The following is a 22698-nucleotide window of genomic DNA, read 5'->3' on the forward strand; positions in this document are numbered from 1 at the left end:
AGTACCCCTTCTCTACTGTCAGAGTTTAGGCAGCATGACTAGTATTATGAGATAAACCCAGGAGCAAAACACAGCACACAGGACATAGAGCCTTTTAGATAAATTAGTGGTTTTATTTCCAGTTAAATATTTACAAACTTATGCGTGGTTAAATACCTTTATCGTACAGCTACTGATACAACGGAGAGCAATGATACACGAGAGAACAAGAAGTATAATGCCTGAGGAGAAGGCTCGAGAAGGAAACGCCCTCTAATGGCTTCCCTTATATAGGCACCTTATTACCCAGCTTTTTAAAGTGGCAGTTAACACTGCTGCCTCATTCCATTGCATCAGCTTACAGCAGGGGTGAAATGCTCCCGGTTCGGACCGGATCACCTGATCCTGTAATGATGGAGGCGGGTTGTTCGGGGGACCGGTAGCAAAAATCCCTGCCCTCCCCCCCATGCCCAGCTGAGCCACACAATCATCAGAAGCTTTTTTTTTTTTACTTTTAAAAGCATTTTTTCTACAACCTTCCGCCAAAAAAAATGCTTTTAAAAGTTAAAAAAAAGCCTCTGCCGATTAGGCAACTCAGCTGGGATCGGCAGAGGCATTTAAAAAAAAAAAACCCTTTTTCTTTTTCGCTGAAGAGGTAGAAAAAATGGTTTTAAAAGTTAAAAAAAATTGGCTATGCCCACCGAGTCACATTACCCACACCACCAAGCCACGCCCACAGAAACCGTAGTAACAAATTTTAGATTTCACCACTGGCTTACAGCTATTAACTCTTTCATACCCTGACAAGCAAGATCTGTTTTATCAGACAACCTAGAGACCTAGTCTATCGCAGGGGCTGAGCACACAATGTCAATCTGTCAGCCTCCATCTTTCAATGCTTGCTTAGTCGGCTGCCATACTACTGGAGGGTGGGGGGAGCTAGCTTGAATGCCCAGGGGAACCGTGCTGGAGGATGAAGGGGGAAATCGAAAGTGAATCTTAAGCTGCATCCCTGCGTCTTTGAAGCTGCTATTGGGTCAACGGTCGTGGCATTCCTGATTGATGATGCTGCCAGACGTGTGCTCCACCTGACCCCTGGAAGACCTCTGGATTGGATGATTTACAGTGGACAATGGGAGGGAATGCTTTCTATCTGTAAGTTTCGCACTTCTGCCTCAGATTTTGCTTTCCTTGGTTGCGATCACTTCAATTTTCAGTAAAAGTACCTTTCTCTATAAACAATGGAGTTGGGGTCATTTCTTTCTTGAACTTTGAAGGAAGCACACCTGACACAACCCATGGAACAACCAGGTAGACTGGGGAGCCGTGGGGTTGACCTCCCCCCAGCCACAATGCTGCTGGGAGGAGACAAGCTGGGTGGATATGACCTAGTTGACGACGTGTCAGCGTTCCAGAAAAACCCCAACTCCAAGTGAAGACACGGAAGCAAGCATTTTCCAGAGTTCTCTTTACTAGAATAGGCAAACTGGCACATCTGGGAAAACCGGAATCTGAAAAGCCCGGGTTTTCCTTCAGTAAGTCAAAGCTCCCAAAACCATCCCCTTTTCCACCCAGTCGGTCACATGCTCCAATCAACGTCCATTCCATCCCGATCTAGCCTCCTGACCACTCCTCCAGATGCTGGATCGCCCTGACCTTGAGTGACAGGAAGAATGCTATTATGTCTACTAACCCCCTCTCCTAAATCCCCCCCTACTTTCCCACACATGAGAAGGTGGCAGCATTGGAGCTTCCGGCCTAATATGGCTTCCAAAGCTGACACGACGCTCACAATGGTCAAGGACCTTGGAGTACTCATCTCAAATGACATAAGCATTTGGCAATGCTCACTGTAACAGCATTGCCAAAAAACCATTAAGAATTGTTAACCTTATCTTGCGTAGCTTCTTCTCTGGTAATATTGAACTGCTAACTAAGGCATAATAATATTGTAATATTGAACTAAAGCATACAAAACTTTTGCTAGACCAATTCTTGAATACAGCTCATCTGTCTCGAACCCGCACTGCATATCGGACATCAATACAATTGAATGAGTCCAGAGATGTTTCTTGAGAAGCGTCTTCCACTCCTCTGTTCGCAACAAAATACCTTATGCCACCAGACTTGAAATTTTGGGCTTAGACAACTTAGAACTTCGCCGTCTTCGGTCCGACCTAAGCGTAGTACATAAAATTATCTGCTACAATGTCCTACCTGTCAATGAATACTTCAGCTTCAACCGAAACAATACACGAGCACACAATAGATACAAACTTATGGTAAACCACTCATGAAGCCCCTGAGGAGCACACCCCCAGGGGTAACTGTTACCAGATGCTGGCAGGGCGATGATGCCTGGCAGGAAGCCGACCAAGAGGACCTCCTGCTGACACATACCCTGCAACTTCTGCATGAAGCTCTCGAGAGTCAGAGAGCCCTCCCAATTATAAATGTGGTCTCAAAACCTTGCTTGTTTAAACTAGAGACACTCAGCAAATTATGCTCCATTTCAGGCACACATAATATATCATTAAATCTCTTTTCCAGATATGGAATTTGCACACTGCCTCTTCCAATGACTTTAGCCGTCTGGTCATTTGCCAAGGCTACTGCATCTCCAGCAGCTGGATCCAGCCTGTAAAACAATTTAGAATTATTAACAATTGTTTAACTAGCCCCACTGTCTATCAACCATTTGTCTCTGCTATTGCAATAGCTAACTTTTGCCACGGCAATTTGTCCATCTGCTGATTTTCTTCCTTGCAAACAGTTTCTGTCTTGCAAATACTTTCATCCTTCAAATAGTTTTTTTCTTTGCAAAGTTTTTCTTCAAATGTGTCTTTTCACCACAGGTGAAGCACCGCCTCTGTTGCTGGTCTGTATTCTGGTCTCTTCTACTACTTTTCTCTTTGCAAACATCTTGTGTTGTTTCTCTCTCTGCTCCTTGGGCCCCACCTCAGGAATTTCTCCTTGTGGCTTTTTCTGAAATGGTGCTTGTGCTCCTCACCAATCAAACAAACTTTTAAGGCCTCCAAACATAATTCTTTCTCTGGTTTGCATTCAAACACTACAGAAACTATGTCCCACGTTTCATCCATACTGTTTAACACCAACAGCACTTTTTGAATTTCAGGAATCTGCATTCCACACAGTTCTAACTCAACAAATAAAGTTTTCATTTGTACAAAATGCTGCTCCACACTCACATGCACACTTCTCAACTTCAGCCAGACCTTCTGTGCAGTCTTTAAATCAGCTACATTGATAAACTGTTATCTTCTAAACTCAAGATGATGTAGGCCATTGCTTTATCGTGCTGCCTCTGATCTGCAGCTGCTAATGGTGGCTGGGGTGGATTAACAACAATATCCCACAGCTCCTTGGCCTTCAGGAAACACTCCATCTTTGCAGGCCAAATTATATACTTCTTCTGTCCCAAACGAGGCAGAGAGCTCTCCTTAAATTAACAGCCATCCTGCAATCTTTCTCTGCCTTGTTCTTTCTCTATTGACACAGGCTGTCCCTCAGCTTCATTACAATTCAGTCTTTCTGTGTGCTCTGGGCCCATAACCTGTCAAGAGTTTGTTGTAGCAATCAAACCCAGAAAGCAAATACAGGTAACTGATTCAGCAAGATTAATTTAAATAAGAAACCTCTTTATATACAAGAATATATACAATACCCATGCTCTGAATCTCTGAATCAGAAGCATAATCACAGAAGCAGTTAACAGGAGGAGTATTCACAGAAGCACAATAATAGGAGCACACAACTTATATGTAACCATCTCAGTTAACCTAAGCCACGTCCAGGCCCCAAGCTGTTTCAGCATCCAAACAGCCCTCATTGGCTGACCCAGTTGCTATGCCTATTCATTGGCTGACCTTGTTACCATGTCTCTGCCAGTCATGAATTCTCTGACACCATGTGGATCTTTCTGTGCATAGAAAGTGTACTGCTCAAAGCAAAGGTCTTTCCACACTCCATGCATTTAAATGGTTTCTTTCCTGTGTGGAGCTTTTTGTGGCTTCTAAGTCCACTACTCTGAGTAAAACTCTTTCCACACTCCATGCATTTATACGGCTTCTCCCCTGTGTGGATCATCTTATGGATAGTAAGTGTATTGTTATGAGCAAAGGTCTTTCCACACTCCATGCATTTGTAGAGCTTCTCCCCAGTTTGAATCCTTTCATGAGAAGTAAGATGCCACCTTGTTCTAAAACATTTTCCACATTCCAAACATTTATAAGGCTTCTCTTTTGTGTCAATAGCTTTTTGAGATGTAAGGAAGTTATTTCCAAAAGAAAGAATGAATGTCCCATTGTAATTTTGTCTGTTGTGTCTTCTTATAGCATTTTCTCCTTTGTTATGGGTTAAATCCTGTTTATTTACTTGTACTTTAGCTTTGATTAGCTTCACACTTTTCCCAGTATATTTTTCTCTTATTTTCTCTTGTTGGGCAAGAAAGTCTTGCATCGGAGCATTAATAGAAGATGAGCTTTCCTGATTCCAATTCTTTGAGTGGTTTGTCTCATGGCTTTCTAATTCCATTTGAATTCCAAACTTCTCCCTTCCATCTTTAGCATTGATCACTTGCAACAGTTCACAGGAATCTTGATTCTCCTGCCCATTATTACCTTCAAAGCAAAAGGGAAAAGAAAATGGTAACAAGGTTAGAGAAAAAGATCAAAGTTAGGAAGTCAAGTGAATTTCCTTCTGAATTTCTCTGAAATTCCATTAGTTTGTATGTTTCCATGCCTACAGGGGTGTGATATGGATATGATGATTCAGAGGTGAAATGCTCCTGGTTCGGATCGGATCGCCTGATCCGATAGGGATGGAGGCAGGTGATTCGGAGCACCGGTAGCAAAAATCCCTGCCCCCCCCCGAGGCTTCTTTTTTATTTTTTAAAAGCATTTTTTCTACAACCACTTTGGCTGAAAAAATGCTTTTAAAAGTAAAAAAAAAGCCTCTGATGATCGCGCAGCTCAGCTGGGATCATCAAAGGCTTTTGAAAGCATTTTTTCTACAACCTCTTCGGCCGAATATGGATAGTAACAATAAAAAGGAGGTTTTTATACTTGAATAAGAATGAATATGAATATGAGAAGAATTTAAGGAATTTTATTAATTCATATGACTATGAAGAGGTTATAGAAAAAATGTTTTTAAAAGCAAAAAAAGCCTCTGCTGATCAGGTAAATCAGCTGGGATCATCAGAGGCTTTAAATAAAAAAGCTTCTGCTGATCAGGCAAGTCAGCTGGGATCGTCAGAGGCTTAGTTTAAAAGCATTTTTTTACAATCTCTTCAGCAGAAGAGGTTGTACAAAAAATGGTTTTAAAAGTAAAAAAAAAAAAAACGGTTGGCCACACCCACTGTCATATTACCCCCCACCAAGCCACGCCCACAGAACTGGTAGTAAGAAATTTTACATTTCATCATTGGATGATTTCTATATTTATGAATCCAAAAAGCTTTGGAAATATCTAGAAAACATCTCTTTCTTTACAATTATCTATATATATATGCAAATCTAACTCAGAATCAGTTTGAGTTAATCAGGGGAAACATCCAAGGAGAAATTAGGAGAGAACTTTAGAATTATTGGGGTGGGTTAATTTCAGCAGAGACCTTTGAGAAATGAAACAATTTCGAAACAAACTCCTTCTTCCACAGTGTACCTTCGAGCAGCTGCTCCACCGTGTCCGTCTGGTGGGCGGGACCCCCGCTCAGCCCGTTCCTTGATCCCAGCGATGAGACTTTGGAGTGAAATCCCTTGCTGAAGCCTCCCATTGGCTTGTAAACGGTCTTTGTGCTGAGACTGGAAAGGTTGGGAGGCTTGAAGAATGGCTATTTCGCGGCTTCCGGTTTGGTGTTGCGGCGAGACAGTTGGGGAAATAGCGGGCTCTGATGAGCCCTGCGAAAACCCCAGCTGGCGAACCGCCACCAATGGATCTTCGGGCCAGAACCGTCCTGCTGGGACAGGGAAGAAAGAGAGGCACCTCGGACGACCAATAGGAACATTTGCTATTGCTTAACGCATTGTAAGCCGCCCTGAGTCTCCAGAGAAGGGCGGCATATAAATCAAATTAAAAAAAAACAACAGGCAAGTTCCTCAGAGATCAGAGGGAACTCCCTATGAATTGGCGGCGGGGGGCGGCAGCCATGGCGGATGCCAAGAAGCTGGGACAACTGGAATAAGCAATGAGTAGGAGGAAAGCAGAACGGAACTGAGTTTTTTTATGCCAGGTGAGTGACAACCAACCCAGACTTGTAACAACATCAAGAGCAACATTTTTTTAACTATAAGACCCCTAGCGATAAATAGTGGCTGAGGAACAAGGGGGCATAGAAGATTTTGAAACGCAACTTTAAAGAGACAAAGACCCGATAGAAAATTGACTTTTGAATAAATTCAATTGAAAAATGGGTCATTTGAGATATCACATTGAGACATGGTCAAAGGACTGGATAAAGTTTTAAATTTGGACTGGACTTTAAAAAATAAGATTTGATATTTTTAAAACCAAAAAGAAGAGGAATTAAATAAGATTGTTATATAACTGAAACAAAATGGATACTTGCAACTAATGGAAATTGTGGATTGCAGAGAGTCACCTTCTGGTTTAAAAAGGAACATTGTAACCTGCCTTTTGTTTTGGAAAATTGTGAATTCTACAGATAACAACCGTGAGAATGTGTGGAGGATGACTTCTTTGTCTGCAAGCGGCTTGATTTTGAAGGGCGGGGGGGGGAAGAGAGGAGAAGCACAACGGAATCCTGATAATTGGCGTAATATTGATTTAAAAGAATAAAATGGCGTAGGAATTAGAGAAGGAACAATTCAATGTACTTGACTTGGAATGGAAATAAGAAAAATACTTTTTTTGGGGAATTTTTTTTTAAAAAAATTTAAAACATAAAGATAAAATACATCTTTTTAGAACGAAGTATTGATCTGGTCATAGATATAGGTACAATCACTTACTCCTCTTTAACAACAACTTTTCCAAATCTCCACCATTTATCATCTTATAAAAAAAGCAAACCAGAAAAAAATATCTACTTTATAATGACTTAATCAAAACAGTTACCTTTCTATTATATCATCCCAAATCTTAATTTTCAAATAACACAACTTAATATTTAATACAATTATTACCCTAAATTCTATCTATCTAGCAATATACCCTTATCCTAAGACCCATTACTTAAATCTTTAAATCCTGATCCAATTTTATTTCAATCCTTTTTCTTTTAACTTAAACATATATATCTTAAACATATAACACATTACAATCACTATAAATATTTATGCCACATTTTAACTATTACTCCCCACCTTATCATCTTCATTTTGCTATTCATATCAACATAGTCATCTTTATTTTTAATATTAATCCCAACATAATCATTTCATTGTTACTATCAATTCCAACATAGTCATCTTTATTTTAACTGTTTATCCCAACTTATCATCTTCCTCTTAGTCATCTTCTTTTGGCTGTTTCCCGGCATATTCATCTATTGTTTTGGCTGTTTCCCAACATAGTCATCTTTATTTTACTGTTATACCTAGTATAATCGTCTTGTTTTACTGTCAATCCCAGCATAATCTTTTTAGTTTTACTGTTATACCCAGTATAATCAGGTTTTTTTACTGTCAATCCCAGCAAAATCTTTTAGTTTTACTGTTATACCCAGCATAATCATTTTATTTTATTGTCAATCCCAGCATAGTCTTCCTTTACTGTTAAACCCAGTCTAATCATCTTTATTTTACTGTTAAACTCAGCATAATCTTAATTTTACTGTTTATATCAGTGTAATCACCTTTCTTATTTTACCATCCATCTATACATTACTTATTCATATTTAATCATATTATCATTCTCATCTTTATAGCAATTTAACATTGAGACTTAGTTCTTACATCAACCACATCCTCATCCTTAAATTCTTCATATTCATATTCATTCTTATTTAACTATAAAATCCTCCTTTTTATTGTTACTATCCATCTTTACATTGTTTTTTCTATTTTAATCACATTGTTTTTATTTTCCAGCCTTATATATCTTGTTTCCTCATTCCTTGCCTGTTAGCGTATATTCCATTTCAGTTTTATTCTCAAATTTAATTCTCCATGTATCAGTTTTAATTCTTTTCTTGCATCTATTCCAAGCAAAATACATCAAGTTGTTCCGCTTTCATTGCTGCGCCATTTGACTTCTTTTGTTCCTGCGCCACTTAATGCCAATTATGAGAATTCCGTTATAGTTTCCCTTTCTTTTCACCAAAATCAAGCCGTCCACAGACAAAGAAGAAAACCTCCTTCGCAAAGTCCCACAGTTGTTATCTATAGGCTTCGCAATGTTCCAAATCCAACAACAATTTGCAATATTCCATTTTAAACCAGAAGGTATTTCTCTACAATCCACAATCTTCATTAGTCACGCAAGTATCCATTTTGTTTCAATTATATAACGAACTCACTTTGTTCTTTTCTTCTTCTGTAGTTTAAAAATGTTAGATCGCTTTTCTTCTTTAGGAAAGTCCAATTCAAATTTTACCCAGTCTTTTAACTATGTCTGGATATTTGGTTTTCCCAATTTGATCTATTAAAAAAAAAAACAATTTTCTATCTGGTCTCTCTTTTAAAAAAAAAACATTTCAAAAACTTCTATGCCCCCATAGTTTCTCAGCCGCTATTTTATGGGTAGGGGTCTTATAAATAAAAATGTTGCTCTAAACGTTTTTCAATCCTGGGTCGGTTGTCACTCACCCGGCTTCAAAGAGCTTCGTTCCACTCCACTTTCCTCCTGCTCGTCACTTAGCCCGGTTGTCCCAGTTTCGTGGCAGCCGCCATGGCTGCCGCCCCCTACCACCGACTTACAGAGACTTCCCTCCGACCTCCGAGGAACTTGCCCTTTCCTCTTGGTCATCCGAGGTGCCTCTCTTTCTACCCCGTCCCTGCAGGACGGTTCTGGTCCGAAGACCCATCGGTGGCTGTTCGACAGTCGGGTTTTTGCAGGGCTCCTCAGAGCCCGCTATTTCCCCAGCTGTCTCGCTGCAACGTCAACCGGAAGTCCTGAAATAAGAAAAATATTTAAATGATACATAGAGGACAAAATTTGTGGATACTGAAACTGAAATGAAGGGTACACAAGCAGACAAGAAAATGATGAAACAAGATACAACGGCTGGATATAAAGAAGACAATGTGATTAAATATGAATAAGTGTTGTACAGGCGGATAATAATAATAAAAAGGAGGTTTCTATAGACGATATTGTGAATAATAATGGTAATAGATGATTACATTGGGATTATTAGTGAAAGAATTGGGGAATATGGGGTAAGATAGAAAAGTCCAGGATTTTGATTTATAGAATAACTATATTAAGATTAATAATGACTAACAGAAACATGAGAAGAATATATTACAGATACTTAAAATTGAAATATGGATGGAAACTAGAATATATGAGAAACAGATTATGTTAAAAGAAAATTTATTAAGGAATATAATGATTTATTTGAAGAACTATGTCTCAATATTAAATTGCTATAAAGAAGATAAAGACAACTTGATTAAATATGAATAAATAATGTATAGGTGAATGGCAATAATTAAAAGGAGGTTTTTAGAAAAACAAAGATGATGATGCTGGGATTAGCTGTAAAAATAAGATGATTATCCTGGAATTAACAGTAAAAACAAAGATGGTTATGCTGGGATTAACAGTAAAAATAAAATGATTATGCTGGGTTTAACAATTAAAATAAAGATGGTTATGCTGGAATTAACAGTAAAAACAAAGATGATGATGCTGGGATTAGAAGTAAAAATAAGATGATGATGCTGGGAATGGCAGTAAAAATAAGATGATGATGCTGGAATTAAGAGTAAAAATAAGGATGAGTAGGTTGGGAATAACAGCAAAAATAAAATGATTATGCTGGGATTAACAGTTAAAAATAAAGATGATTATGTTGAGATAAACAACAAAAATAAAAATGATTATGATGGGATTAACAGTTAAAATATTGTTTAAATATCCATAACAATTGTAATGATTTGAATATTTCTAAGAATACAGTCATCTAAGCAAAAAGAAAAGAAAATTGAAACAACATAGGGTTATGATATATTAAATAATGATTCATGTAACAGGTTTTTCGTTAATGGTATTGTTAAATAGACAGAATTTAGGGAAATAATTGTTTAAAATATTATGTTGTGTTATTTGAAAATTATGATTTAAGGCGAATTAACAGAAAGGTAATTGTTTTGAGTAAGTTATTATGAGTTAGTCTTTCTGTTTCTTTTCTTTTTATATTTTATAACATAGTAATTAATGGAAATTTGTGAAAAGTATCTTGGCAAAAATAGAACAAAAGAAAATTTTTTTTTTGTTAAAGATGATTTTGAAATTGAACCATTCTTCATATGATTTAGTCTTCAGGCCTTTAATCAACTTAGCTGCTCTTCTTTGCATTTTCTCCAAAGCTTAAACATCTTTTTTGTAATGTGATGACCAAAAGTGGATGCAGTATTCCAGGTGTGGTCTTACTAAGGCTTTAAAAAACAGTACTAATACTTCATGTGATTTTGATTCTATGCCTCTGTTTGTACAATCAAGGATTATATTAGCTTTTTTTGCCTGCTGCCACATACACGTTTAATCCATTCGGACTCCCAAGGTCCCCCTCACAATTACTGTTTTTGAGCCAGGTTTCATGTAATCTGTTTTTCCTGCCCAGGTGTAAAATCATACTTTTCTTCACATTAACTTTCATTTTGTTGGATTCAACCTTGTCTCATTTGGATCAGAAAGACACAATATGCATACACACAAATCTATAGAGACATGGTGGGTCGGTGGTTAGAATGCAGTACTACAGGCTAATTGCCCACAGCCAGGAGTTCGATCCTGATTGGCTCATGGTTGATTCAGTCTTTCATCTTTCTGAGGTCGTTAAAATGAGGACCCAGATTGCTGGGGAACATATGCTGACTTTGTAACCTGCTCAGAGAGTGTTGTAAAGCATTGTGGAGTGGTATATAAGTCTAAGTGGAATTGCTATTGCAATATAGTTTCTCCCGAGCGTGGATCCTTTTATGAGAAGTAAGATGACAATTCTGAACAAAACTCTTTCCACATTCCATGCATTTATATGGCTTTTCCCCTGTGTGGATCATTTTATGGGAAATAAGATTACACTTTTTAGTAAGGGTCTTTCCACACTCCATGCATTTATATGGCTTCTCTCCTGTATGGCTTCTTTTATGGGAAATAAGATAACATCTATGAGCAAAGGTCTTTCCACACTCCATGCATTTATATGGCTTCTCCCCTGTGTGGATCATCTCATGGGAAATAAGATAACCTCTTTGAGCAAAGGTCTTTCCACACTCCATGCATTTAAATGGTTTCTCTCCTGTGTGGAGCTTTTTGTGTCTTCCAAGTCCGCTGCTCTGAGTAAATGTCTTTCCACACTCCATGCATTTATATGGCTTCTCTCCTGTGTGGTTCATCTGATGGGAAATAAGATTACATCTATGAGCAAAGGTCTTTCCACATTGCATGCATTTAAACGGCTTCTCGCCTGAGTGGATCTTTTTGTGTCTTCTAAGGCCACTGCTCTGAGCAAAGGTCTTTCCACACTCCATACATTTATATGGCTTCTCCCCTGTGTGGTTCATCTGATGGGAAATAAGATTAGCTCTTTGAGCAAAGGTCTTTCCACAGTCCATGCATTTATACGGCTTCTCTCCTGTGTGGATCATCTTATGGGAAATAAGATTAACTCTTTGAGCAAAGGTCTTTCCACATTCCAGGCATTTATATGGTTTCTCTCCTGTGTGGAGCTTTTTGTGTCTTCTAAGGCCACTGCTATAAGCAAAGGTCTTTCCACACTCCATGCATTTATATGGCTTCTCCCCTGTGTGGATCATCTTATGGGAAATAAGATTATATCTTTGAGCAAAGGTCTTTCCACAAACTATGCATTTATATGGTTTCTCCCCTGTGTGGATCCTTTTATGGATAGTAAGTGTATTGTTATGAGCAAAGGTCTTTCCACACTCCATGCATTTGTAGAGCTTCTCTCCAGTGTGAATCCTTTCATGGGAAGTAAGATGCCACCTTGTTCTAAAACGTTTCCCACATTTCAAACATTTATTAGGCTTCTCTTTTGTGTCGATAGCTTTTTGAGATGTAAGGAAGTTATTTCCAAAAGAAAGAATGAATGTCCCATTGTAATTTTGTCTCTTGTATCTTATAGCATCTTCTCCTTTGTTTTGGATTAAATCCTGTTCATTTACTTGCACTTTAGCTTTTATTAGCTTCAAACTTTTTCCAGTATATTTTTCTCTTATTTTCTCTTGTTGGGCAAGAAAGTCTTGCATCGGAGCATCAGTGGAAGATGAGCTTTTCTGATTCCAATTCTTCGAGTGGTTTCTCTCATGGCTTTCAAATTCCATTTGAATTCCAAACTTCTCCCTTCCATCTTTAGCATTGATCACTTGGAATAGTTCACAGGAATCTTGATTCTCCTGCCCATTATTACCTTCAAAGCAAAAGGGAAATGAAAATGATAACAAGGTTAGAGAAAATGATCAAAGTGTAGAAAGTCAACTGAATTTCCTTCTGAATTTCTCCAAAATTCCATTAGGTTGTATGTTTGCATGCCTACAGGGGTATGATATGGACAGTATGATTTCTATATTCATTTGTTTTATTTATTTTATTTGTTTCAATTTATATGCCGCCCCTCTCCGAGGACTCATGAGTCCAGAAAGCTTTGGGAATATCTAGAAAACATCTCTTTCTTTATAATTATCTATATATAAGCAAATCTCACTCAGAATCAGTTTTGAGTTAAGGAATAATCAGGAGAAACATCCAAGGAGGAATTAGGAGAAAACTTTAGAATTATTGCAGTGGGTTAATTTCACCAGAGACCTGTGAGAAATGAAACAATCTTGAAACAAACTCTTTCTTTCACAGTGTACCTTCCAGCAGCTGCTCCACAGTGTCTGGTGAGCGGGACCCCCGCTCGGCCCATTCCTTGATCCCAGCAATGAGACTTTGGAGCAAAATCCCTTGCTGAAGCCTCCCATTGGCTTGTAAACGCTCTTCGTGCTAAGATTGGAAAGGTTGGGAGGTTTCAAGAATGGCTATTTTGCTGCCCCAATGTCCCATCGGCTTGGAAGGGCTCTTTGGCCGGATCTGGTACAGGCATCTGTTCGCAGAGAACGGAAGGCCTAAAGTACTTTAGTGGGAGATCACACAAGACCAGGAGTGCAAGACCTCAGGCTATTAATCTTGTGTGATCTCACACCACAGTACTTTAGGCCTGCATTCTTTTATAAACGGAGGACTTCACGAGACCCAGGGCAAAAGTCTTTGAAAACGAAGAGGCCTTCCCTCTCTTTGCAAAGCATTTTGTCCTGGACCTCGTGCAGGCCCTGGTTAGCAGGGAACAGAGGCCTAAAGCACTGTAGTGCAAGATCACGTGAGATCAATAGTGTTAGATTTCCCACTACTACGCACGGTCACTCAAGCACTCGTCACTTCCCGTCTGGACTACTGCAATGCTCTCTACATGGGGCTCCCCTTGGGGTGCACCCAGAGGCTCCAGTTGGTCCAGAATGCGGCCGCGCGGGGGATTATAGGAGCGACGGGGCGCTCCCATGTGACACCTCTCCTGCGCGAGCTGCACTGGCTTCCTGTGGTCTTCAGGGTGCGCTTCAAGGTGTTGGTGACCACCTTTAAAGCGCTCCATGGCTTAGGGCCGGGGTATTTATGGGACCGCCTTCTGCCGCCAATAGCCTCCCACCGGCCAGTACGCTCCCACAAAGAGGGACTCCTCAGGGTGCCGTCGGCCAGACAATGTCGGCTGGCGACCCCCAGGGGGAGAGCCTTCTCTGTGGCGGCACCTGCCCTCTGGAACGACCTACCCCCAGAGATACGCACGATACTAGACCTCCAGACTTTTCGTCGGGCCCTGAAAACACATCTTTTTCACCTAGCCGGGCTGGATTGATCCCATCCCTTCCGTTTTAATTTGAAATTGGTTTTAATCCGGGTTGTTTTAAATGGATAGCCAAAATTTTTTAATGTTTTTAAACTGCTTTTAAATTTTATATGTTATGTTTTACCATGGCTGTTCACTGCCCTGAGTCCTGTTGGAGAAGGGCGGTATACAAATTAAATAAATAAATAATAATAAATAATACTGATCTTGTGTATCTCTCAATATTTTAGGCTTTTTTTCTGCAAATGCACCAAAGTAGGCAAAGGAACCTTTGCCACATTGCCGGAAGGTACCGTATTTTTCGGACCATAAGACCGAAGCAAAGGTTTAGAGAAGCAAAACAAGAAAAATGAAGTCTGTGCACGTCCTGTTTTTGCCTCTCCGGTGTCCAGAAACAGTCTGCATGCCAAAAATGGGCTCGTTTTTGGCCTCCCAAACCCTCTGCATGTCCCGTTTTAAGCCTCCAGGGAAGCCTCTGGGGAGACCAAAAACGGCGCCTGCAGACGCCTCCGGAGGCCAAAAGCAGGTCCGTTTTTGGTCTGCAGAGTTCTTCTGGACGCCAGGGGGGACAAAAAGGGGACGTGTGGAGGGTTTGGGAGGCCAAAACCAGCCCCCTATTCGCTCTATAAAACGCACAGATATTTCCACCTCCTTTTTGGGTGGGGAAAGTGTGAGTCCCAGCAGGGTGGGGTGGGGGAATAGGTAGGAAAGTTGCAGCGCCTCTGCTGTCATGCGTAAGTGTGAACCTGTAACCTGTACCCTAGGATGCTTGAATTGGATTGGGAGAATGCTCTTCCATGGGCTGAGTGTGAAAGTTCTGTTCTCACACAATTTGAGGAGGTTTCAGAGGACAAATGACAACACACTCCTCTCACATGACCTCCAGAGGACACATAAAAGCACACCTCGTTCTTCTCAGCCCCCACAGGTAAGTTCAAATAGAAATGGAAAAATAGAGATAAGAAATGACACAGAAAGCACCTAAGCAAAGAGACATTGACTCTTTCCTTCCTTTCGAGAAGATCCTTTCCTTCTCCCTCTCAGGAAACGATATCTGATTAGTGGTTTTTTAAATAAAAAAGCTAACTATCATCTGCATTCTTGAACTCTTTGATTGGGGACTAGAGAACTCTTACCCAGAGAGGCCACGTTCCTATGGTTTTGAAGCATGACTTCCGAATGCAGCGCTTTCTGGTCAGGATCCAGCTGAGACCATTCCTCCTCAGAGAAAGACACAGCCACCTCCTCGAAGGACACAAGACTCCCCTGATCACGGAAAAAAGAACAGAACAGGAGGATTCGCAAAATCTGTTCATCTTTTTTTAAAAAATAATTTTTATTCAGCATTTACATCTTTGATATCTTTGTTATGTTTTTACAGCTTTCCGATACCGGCATCTTTGGTAATATCTATTTTGTCTTTTGACCAACTATAAACACATACATTTTATGTATTACTTACTAATTCATATATTCACTACAATATATACATATCTATTACACATTAAATATTTCGTTCCTCTACAATATCTTCTCTTATGTTTATACATTTATACATTGATTTTAGATTCTTTCTCCAGCCAGCTATACCATCTATTCCATGTTTTGTAATAAATCGTTTCCCCTCAGTCTTTAAGTTCCATTGTTAATTTAACTGCTTCCTAGCACCTTCTTTACAATCATCGTATTTGATAGAGCAAATCGTTGTTTCCAATTTTGTGCAAATGAAATTCTGGCAGCCCTAATTATGTGGAGTATGAGGTAATAAATTTCTTTTCTGATTTTTTCTTTTATAATTCCCAACAAAAATAGTTTGGGTTTCATAACAATTTTTTCCCGTCATTTAATCTAGCCATTTTTTAATTTTTAACCAGTATGCCTTTGCTTTGGGACATGTCCACCATATGTGGAAATATGTCCCGTGTTGACGGTTACATTTCCAACAATGTGGTGAATTTTTTTGGGATATCTTGGCCAATCTCACTGGGAGTAAATGCCACCTATAAAACATTTTATAAATATTTTCTTTGTAGGCGGCTGATGTCATTTTATAATTTGTTCCCCATAATTTTCCCCAGTACTCTAATTCAATATTATATCCAAAATTTTTCGCCCAAATTATCATCGTTTCCTTTACCGTTTCTTCCTCCATTTTGAATTGAAGGAGACGTTTATATGTTTTGGTGATTATTTTCTCATCGATCCCGGTTAATATTTTATCCATTTCTTGGTCCGTTTGGAATCCATATACTTCTATGTCTTTTTTGTAGTTTGCTTGGATTTGTAAATAGGGCCACCAATCACTTTTAATTCCTTCTTCCAATAATTTTTGTCTAGATTTCAAATTCCCTACTCCATCTAACAATTCCTTATATGTTGCTATTTTATTAAAGTCAATTAAATTGGGGTAGACCAAGGCTTCCATTGTCGACACCCACCTTGGGATTTTTGGATAAAAGTTCCTTTTAATTTTTAAATTAATCCACGTTTCTAGCAGTACTTCCCTCGCTTGATTCCTCTGGAGGTACTTATGGGCTGTGTCTTTTCCATTCCAGATGAGGGAGTGCCAACCTTTCTGTAAGCCATGCCCCTCAATTGTTAAAATTCTTCATTTTTTAGATTTATCCATTCTCTGAGCCATGACATTACTGCCGCCTGGTGGTAAAGTTCCCAATCTGGAAGGACAAAGCCACCCTTACTTCTGGCATCTTGTCACATTTTAAGTTTGATTTTGGGCTTTTTCCCTAGCCATATAAATTTACTAGTAATTCTATTCAATTTGTCAAAAAAGGTTTCCCCCAATTTCATAGGTACTGTTTGAAATAAATATAAAATTTTGGGTAGGATATTCATCTTTATTGTGGCGATTCTCCCAATCAAAGAAATTTGTAATTTTGCCCAATTTTTAAAATATTTTTGAATTTGTTGTAATAATTTTAAGTAATTGTCTTCCTTTATTGAGGATGTTCTTGCCATTAACCAGATGCCCAGGTACTTTGCCTTTTTGACAATTTGAATTCCTAGTTTCTCCTCTAATTTCTTATTTTGGCCTTGTGTGAGGTTCTTAGTAATTATCCTTGTTTTGTTTTTATTTATTTTCAGGCCTGCTAACTGTCCCAAATTTCTCTGTTCTTCATCCGTAAAAGCCTGTGTTTTGTATTCTTCTCTGTTAAATTTCCCCTTACCTGCGCCAGTATTTTTAATGAAAGGATGAATAAAAGGGGAGATAATGGACAGCCTTGTCTGACCCTTTTATTTATGTTGACTTTTTCTGTAAGCTCTCCATTGACCATAATTTTTGCTGTCTGCTTTGAGTAAAGTAGAGCCTTGATAGTACAGTGGTCTAAGCACCCTGTTATTAACGCAGCTGCCTGCAATTACTTGCTGGTTCGAATCTCTCCAAGGCTCAAAGTTGACTCAGCCTTCCATCCTTTCTAAGGTAGGTGAAATGAGGACCCAGTTTGTGGGGGCAATAAGCTGACTTTGTATAAATATACAAAAGTATGAAGGCTATTGCTTAACGCATTGTAAACCGCCCTGAGTCTCCGGAGAAGGGTGGCATATAAATCAATTTTTTTTAAAAAAAATTGCCTTAATCATTTCTATAAATTTTTCGCCAAATTTCATCCCGATTAATTAAAAACTGTCAATTCTAGTTGTCGAATGCCTTTTGTGCATCTACCATTATTACTGCCAATTCTTTTTCTGGGTGGGCCTCATAATATCCTAAAATGTTCATTATAATCCTTGTATTGTTTTTAATTTGTCGTCTGGTAGAAACCCATTTTGATCCGAATGAATAATTTTGTTTAATATCTTTTTTAATCTCTCTGCTATTATTGTCAGGATTTTGTAGTCGATATTTAACAGCAAGATTGGCCTATAATTTTGAATAAATTGATTATCAGTACTTTCTTTGGGGATTAATGTTATATATGCCTCCATCCACGAATTTGGCATTTTGGCTTTCTCTAATACCTCATTAGAAGTGGAACTTCTTGGGACATTTTAAATTTTATTGGGCCAATATTAGTTTAATTCTTTTAAAATTTTAAACTTTGTATGCGCTGTTTTTACCTTTGGCTGTGCACCGCCCTGAGTCCAGCAGGAGAAGGGCGGTATAAAAAATCGAATAAAATAAAAATAAAATAAACTCATAAAATTTGCAGACAAGACCAAATTGACAGGAATACCAACACTCCAGAAGATAAACTCCAGATATTGAAGGATCAACAGATTGGGCCCCATCTAACAAAATGAAATCAACTGAAAATTGCTTTCACTGAAAAAATATTTGGGGAAGTTTTATCAAGTTGATTGATTCTGCAAAACCTTCAGTGCCTTTCAGCAAAGTAACCCTACTTCTGGATCAACTGACCTATCGCTCTGTCTATCTTTGATTGATCTAGTAGTCTGAGCCATTGGCTGAAAGCAAGAAAAGAAAGAAGAGAAAACCAGAGGTTATAAATGAGGCTTTTTAAAAATGATAATGTGGCAATGTGAGTATTTATTTATTTTTCATTAGCCTTGCACAATTCCGAGTCAAAAAATTACCCCCAAAAATGGGTCTCTAGCAGGTCCTGCCACTGTGATATGCTTGAAGGACTTTTTAAAAATTGCTTCTTGTGAACTCAAAGTTGGCGGAGTACTTAACAGAACAAGATAACCAGAGGAAGCTATGCTGTCTGACAGGAACTTGAACCTGCTATTCTGCTCTCCGTGTTGTGGAAGAACACAAAAATAATCCAGGCCAAACAAGGGGGGAAATAGAAGGAGGGAGCCCTCTGCACACCCGCTTCACTTCCTGAAGGGAGAATAGAAATCTAATAACTTTTCCCTTTCTTACTTGATTTGGAGGTTCAACCGCTGTTTGATCCCCGTCATAAAAACCAGAAAGCTTCATTCTTTGTTTCTCTGTAAGGAATAAATAATTTGAAAATGCATCATTAACAAAATAGAAGGAGATATTCTATAGAAAAGAAGAGATAGCGAAGTTAAGACAGATAGGAAATCAGAGGATCTTCCATTACCTCCTGAGATGTCCTGACTTGGATCTTCCCAAGGGATCCTCCTGAAAAACAGCTCCTGAGGGGGATTTGATGGGTTCTTCTTTCCCTCAGGATCTCTGATCTCCACAGTGCAGCACTTCAAACAGGAGGAAGGAAAAACGATGCAGAATTAATGTACATCACACGACATAAAGTGGATTCTTATATTTGGAACACGATCTCACAACCCCCAATATCCATCTGTGAGGTTGAGTGAGAAAACAAGGGAACAATTGCCACATATGATGAATGTCAGAGAAGTTTGGGAAGGAGGGTGAAGGATTGAAACAGATTCTCTATTCCCTTCTGAGCTCCCTGAAGTCTCTCACCTGCAAGTGGATCTGCTCCTTCTGCTCCTCCGCCTGGCTGAGGAGGAGGCCTTCCGCCAGGGCCACCGCCTGGGAGCTGGTCTCTGCTCCACACTCCCGCACCCAGCCCTCCATCTCTGGGGGCAGAAGGAACAGGAGCTGCTCCAGAACCACCAGGTCCAGCATCTGGGCTTTGGTGTGCTTTTCTGGTCTCAGCCATCGCCTGCAAAAACCATGGAGTCGGCTGCAAAGTCCTCGGGGACCCTCAGCCTCCCGGTATTGGATGGAGGTCCAGGGCTGAACTTGTGAAGGGAGGATGGTTTCCTCCTCCAGGATCTTCTGCCAGGGTCTTGTCCAGAGCTTCCCCTCCTTCCCAGGCTGAGCAGCTGAAGGGCCTTTTCCGGCTCCCTCCTTTCCAAAAGGTTGTGTCTCCATCCTTTCTCTGTCCTGCAGAGCAACTGCAAATGGCTCCAAGGACTCTGGTGGGTCTCCAGATGCCTTTTCCTTCACGGGACCATTTCTGGTGCTGCAGGACTGATCCCTGCAAGGGATTCCGCTCTTTTTCTTCTTCCCCCAAGAGGAAAGTTTGCCTTGCAAAGACCACAAATGGCTTCCAGTTTCTGTATCTGAGATGGGAAGAAAAAGAAACGGCAAGAATTAGAAAGTGGAATTCAGCCACTGAGCGACCTTCCCCCAAACTGTTTGAGGGAAGCCCCCTCTCCCGCCTTCCCGGCATCCCGCTTCTTCCTCTTCCCCCTGCAGGGAGAAGGCAGCTGGGGAGCATGGGACCTGGGAAGAGCTCCCCCCTCACCTGGGGAACCTCTGGATGTCCCCCCGCACCTCTCCGCATTCTCCGGGGCCCCAGGGGTTAAGGAGAGCGAATGAAAAGTCCTAGAGAGGCAAGCTTTTGTGATGTCACTTCCTTCGCAGCCTCCTGTACAAAGGCAACCGTGACATTCTCTTGGCCGAATGTCTCTGCCCTCTGGTGGATATGGGGTAAAGTGCCAGGATTGTCGAAAGAAGAGCGCATGGGAGGGGGAAGGGAGAGGGCGGGGAGGATGGGCTTGGGAGTAGGAGGAAAGGTCCCTCCCAATGGCTCCCTGTCAGACAAAGGCTTCAACATCTGTGCTTCTTTTCCCCCTTTTATATCAACCCAAATGCATTGAAGGAAGTTTTCACCTTTCTTCTGTTGCGTTTCTAGAGTGGTTTGGTTATTTCCTCTGTATAGTGCAACTCCACCTCCATCTCTTTCATTCGGCCTGCTTCTTATTTACAGAAGAGAAGAGAAGAGAAGAGAGAATAATGAAATAGAATAGAAAAGAGAAGAATGGAATGGAATGGAATGGAATAGAATAGAGAAGAATGGAATAGAATAGAAAAAAGAATGGAATGGAATGGAATGGAATAGAATAAGGAAGAATGGAATGGAATGGAATAGAATAGAGAAGAATGGAATAGAAAAGAGAAGAATGGAATAAAATAGAATAGAAAAGAGAAGAATGGAATGGAATGGAATGGAATAGAATAGAATAGAATAGAGAAGAATGGAATAGAAATAAGGAAGAATGGAATGAAATAGAATAGAATAGAAAAGAGAATGTTTTAACTTTTATGTTTTTATATATGGTTTTTTATATATGGTTTTTAAATTCATTTATTTATTGTATTTATTTATTGGTTCGATTTATATGCCACCCTTCTCCGGAGACTCAGGCAGCTTACAATGCATTAAGCAATAGCCTTCATACTTTTGTATATACCTGCTTAGTTGGGTTTACGGCCCCCCCAAGCGGTGTTCTTTTTTATATATATATACAAAGTCAGCTTATTGCCCCCACAATCCGGTTCCTCATTTTACGTACTCGAAAGGATGGAAGGCTGAGTCAATCTTGAGCTGGTGAGATTTGATCTGTTGATCTGCTGAACTAGCAGTCAGCTGAAGTAACTGCAGTACTGCACTCTAACCACTGCGCCACCTCGGCTCATAATGCATTGTAAGCCGTTTTGAGTGTTCGGAGAAAGGCGGCATAGAAGTTGAACAAATAAAAAATAATAAAAATAATAAATAGAATGGAATAGAATAGGGGTGCCTCAGGGCTCGGTCCTCTCTTCCCTCCTATTTAACATCTACATGAAACCACTGGGTGAAATCATCCGACGACACGGGGTGGGATATCAGTAATATGCTGATGATACCCAGCTGTATATCTCCACCCCTCGTCAGTTCAGTGAGGCAGTAGGTGTGATGTGCCGGTGCCCGGAGGCTGTGAGGATCTGGATGGGAGTCAAGAGGCTCAGACTTAACCCAGACAAGACCGAATGGCTCTGGGTATTGCCCCCTAAAGACTATGTTGATTGTACATCCTTGGTTCTAGGGGGTGAGAAAGTGCACCCCTCAGAACGGGCTCGCAATTTGGGTGTCCTTCTAGACTCACAGCTGAAACTGGAACAACATCTGACAGCTGTAGCTAGGGGGACCTTTGCACAGGTTCATCTGGTGCACCAATTGTGACCCTACTTGGATCAGGAGACTCTCCTCACAGTCACTCATGCCCTTGTCACTTCACGGTTGGATTATTGCAACGCGCTCTACATGGGCTACCCTTGAAAAGTGTTCGGAGGCTACAGTTGGTCCAGAATGCAGCCGCGCGAGTTATAGTGGGTGCGCCTAGATTCATCCACATTACATCAATTCTCCACAATCTGTACTGGCTCCCTATTGGTCTCCGTGTGCAATTCTAGGTGTTGGTCATTACCTTTAAAGTCCTATATGGCTCAAGGCCAGGCTATCTTCGAGATCGCCTTCTACCACATAGCTCCCAGCGACCGGTAAGATCCCACAGAGTTGGTCTCCTCCGGGTCCCGTCAGCTAAACAATGTTGGCTGGCAGGCCCGTGGGGGAGGGCCTTCTCTGTGGCTGCCCCGGCTCTCTGGAACCAATTACCTCCTGACTTCCGGAACGCCCCCACCCTATTGGCCTTCCGCAAAGCGGTGAAGACCTGGCTCTTCTGGCAGGCCTGGGGCCCTTGATCTTGTTATAAGGATCTTGAGAGACCCGGCCACGAATTGGAGTGCATGTGTTTTAACATTTTTAAAGTTTTAATTTATTTATTTATTTATTTTAATTTATATATTGCCCTTCTCCCGAAGGATTCAGGGCGGTGTACAGCCAGAATAAGAACACACAAATAGAAAATTTAAAATTTAAAATATATATTAAGCAATATGGCCCGTAACTATTTAAAAACCCATTTTTTAAACATTAATGTTGTAATGTTTTTCTTTTAACTTTTTTATGGGATTGTTTGGATTG

General features: G+C 40.2%; 1 protein-coding gene across 1 annotated transcript; it reads right to left on the reverse strand.

Moving 5' to 3' along the window:
• Nucleotides 1-92: 92 nt before the first annotated feature.
• LOC148116202 (uncharacterized) lies at nucleotides 93-20264 on the reverse strand. Its single transcript, XM_087885021.1, has 7 exons — nucleotides 20226-20264; nucleotides 19407-20011; nucleotides 19060-19174; nucleotides 18876-18943; nucleotides 15166-15295; nucleotides 11099-12559; nucleotides 93-4247 (listed from the first exon to the last, which is right to left on the reverse strand). Exons 1-7 carry the CDS (start codon nucleotides 20233-20235, stop codon nucleotides 3889-3891), a joined length of 2748 nt encoding a protein of 915 aa, XP_087741147.1. The 5' UTR covers nucleotides 20236-20264; the 3' UTR covers nucleotides 93-3888.
• Nucleotides 20265-22698: the final 2434 nt, after the last annotated feature.

This window comes from Pantherophis guttatus, chromosome 2, assembly GCF_059756535.1.
Source record: "Pantherophis guttatus breed Tessera chromosome 2, ASM5975653v1, whole genome shotgun sequence".
NCBI lineage: Eukaryota > Metazoa > Chordata > Lepidosauria > Squamata > Colubridae > Pantherophis > Pantherophis guttatus.

Excerpts from the sequence above, each read along its gene's own strand:
- LOC148116202 (XM_087885021.1), bottom strand. Across the intron at positions 19,175-19,406 it reads AGGAGCAGATCCACTTGCAG|TGCTGCACTGTGGAGATCAG; the intron begins GTGAGAGACTTC and ends TCCTGTTTGAAG. Across the intron at positions 4,248-11,098 it reads TACTTCTCATAAAAGGATCC|ACACAAAAGAGAAGCCTTAT; the intron begins ACGCTCGGGAGA and ends AAAAAGCTATTG.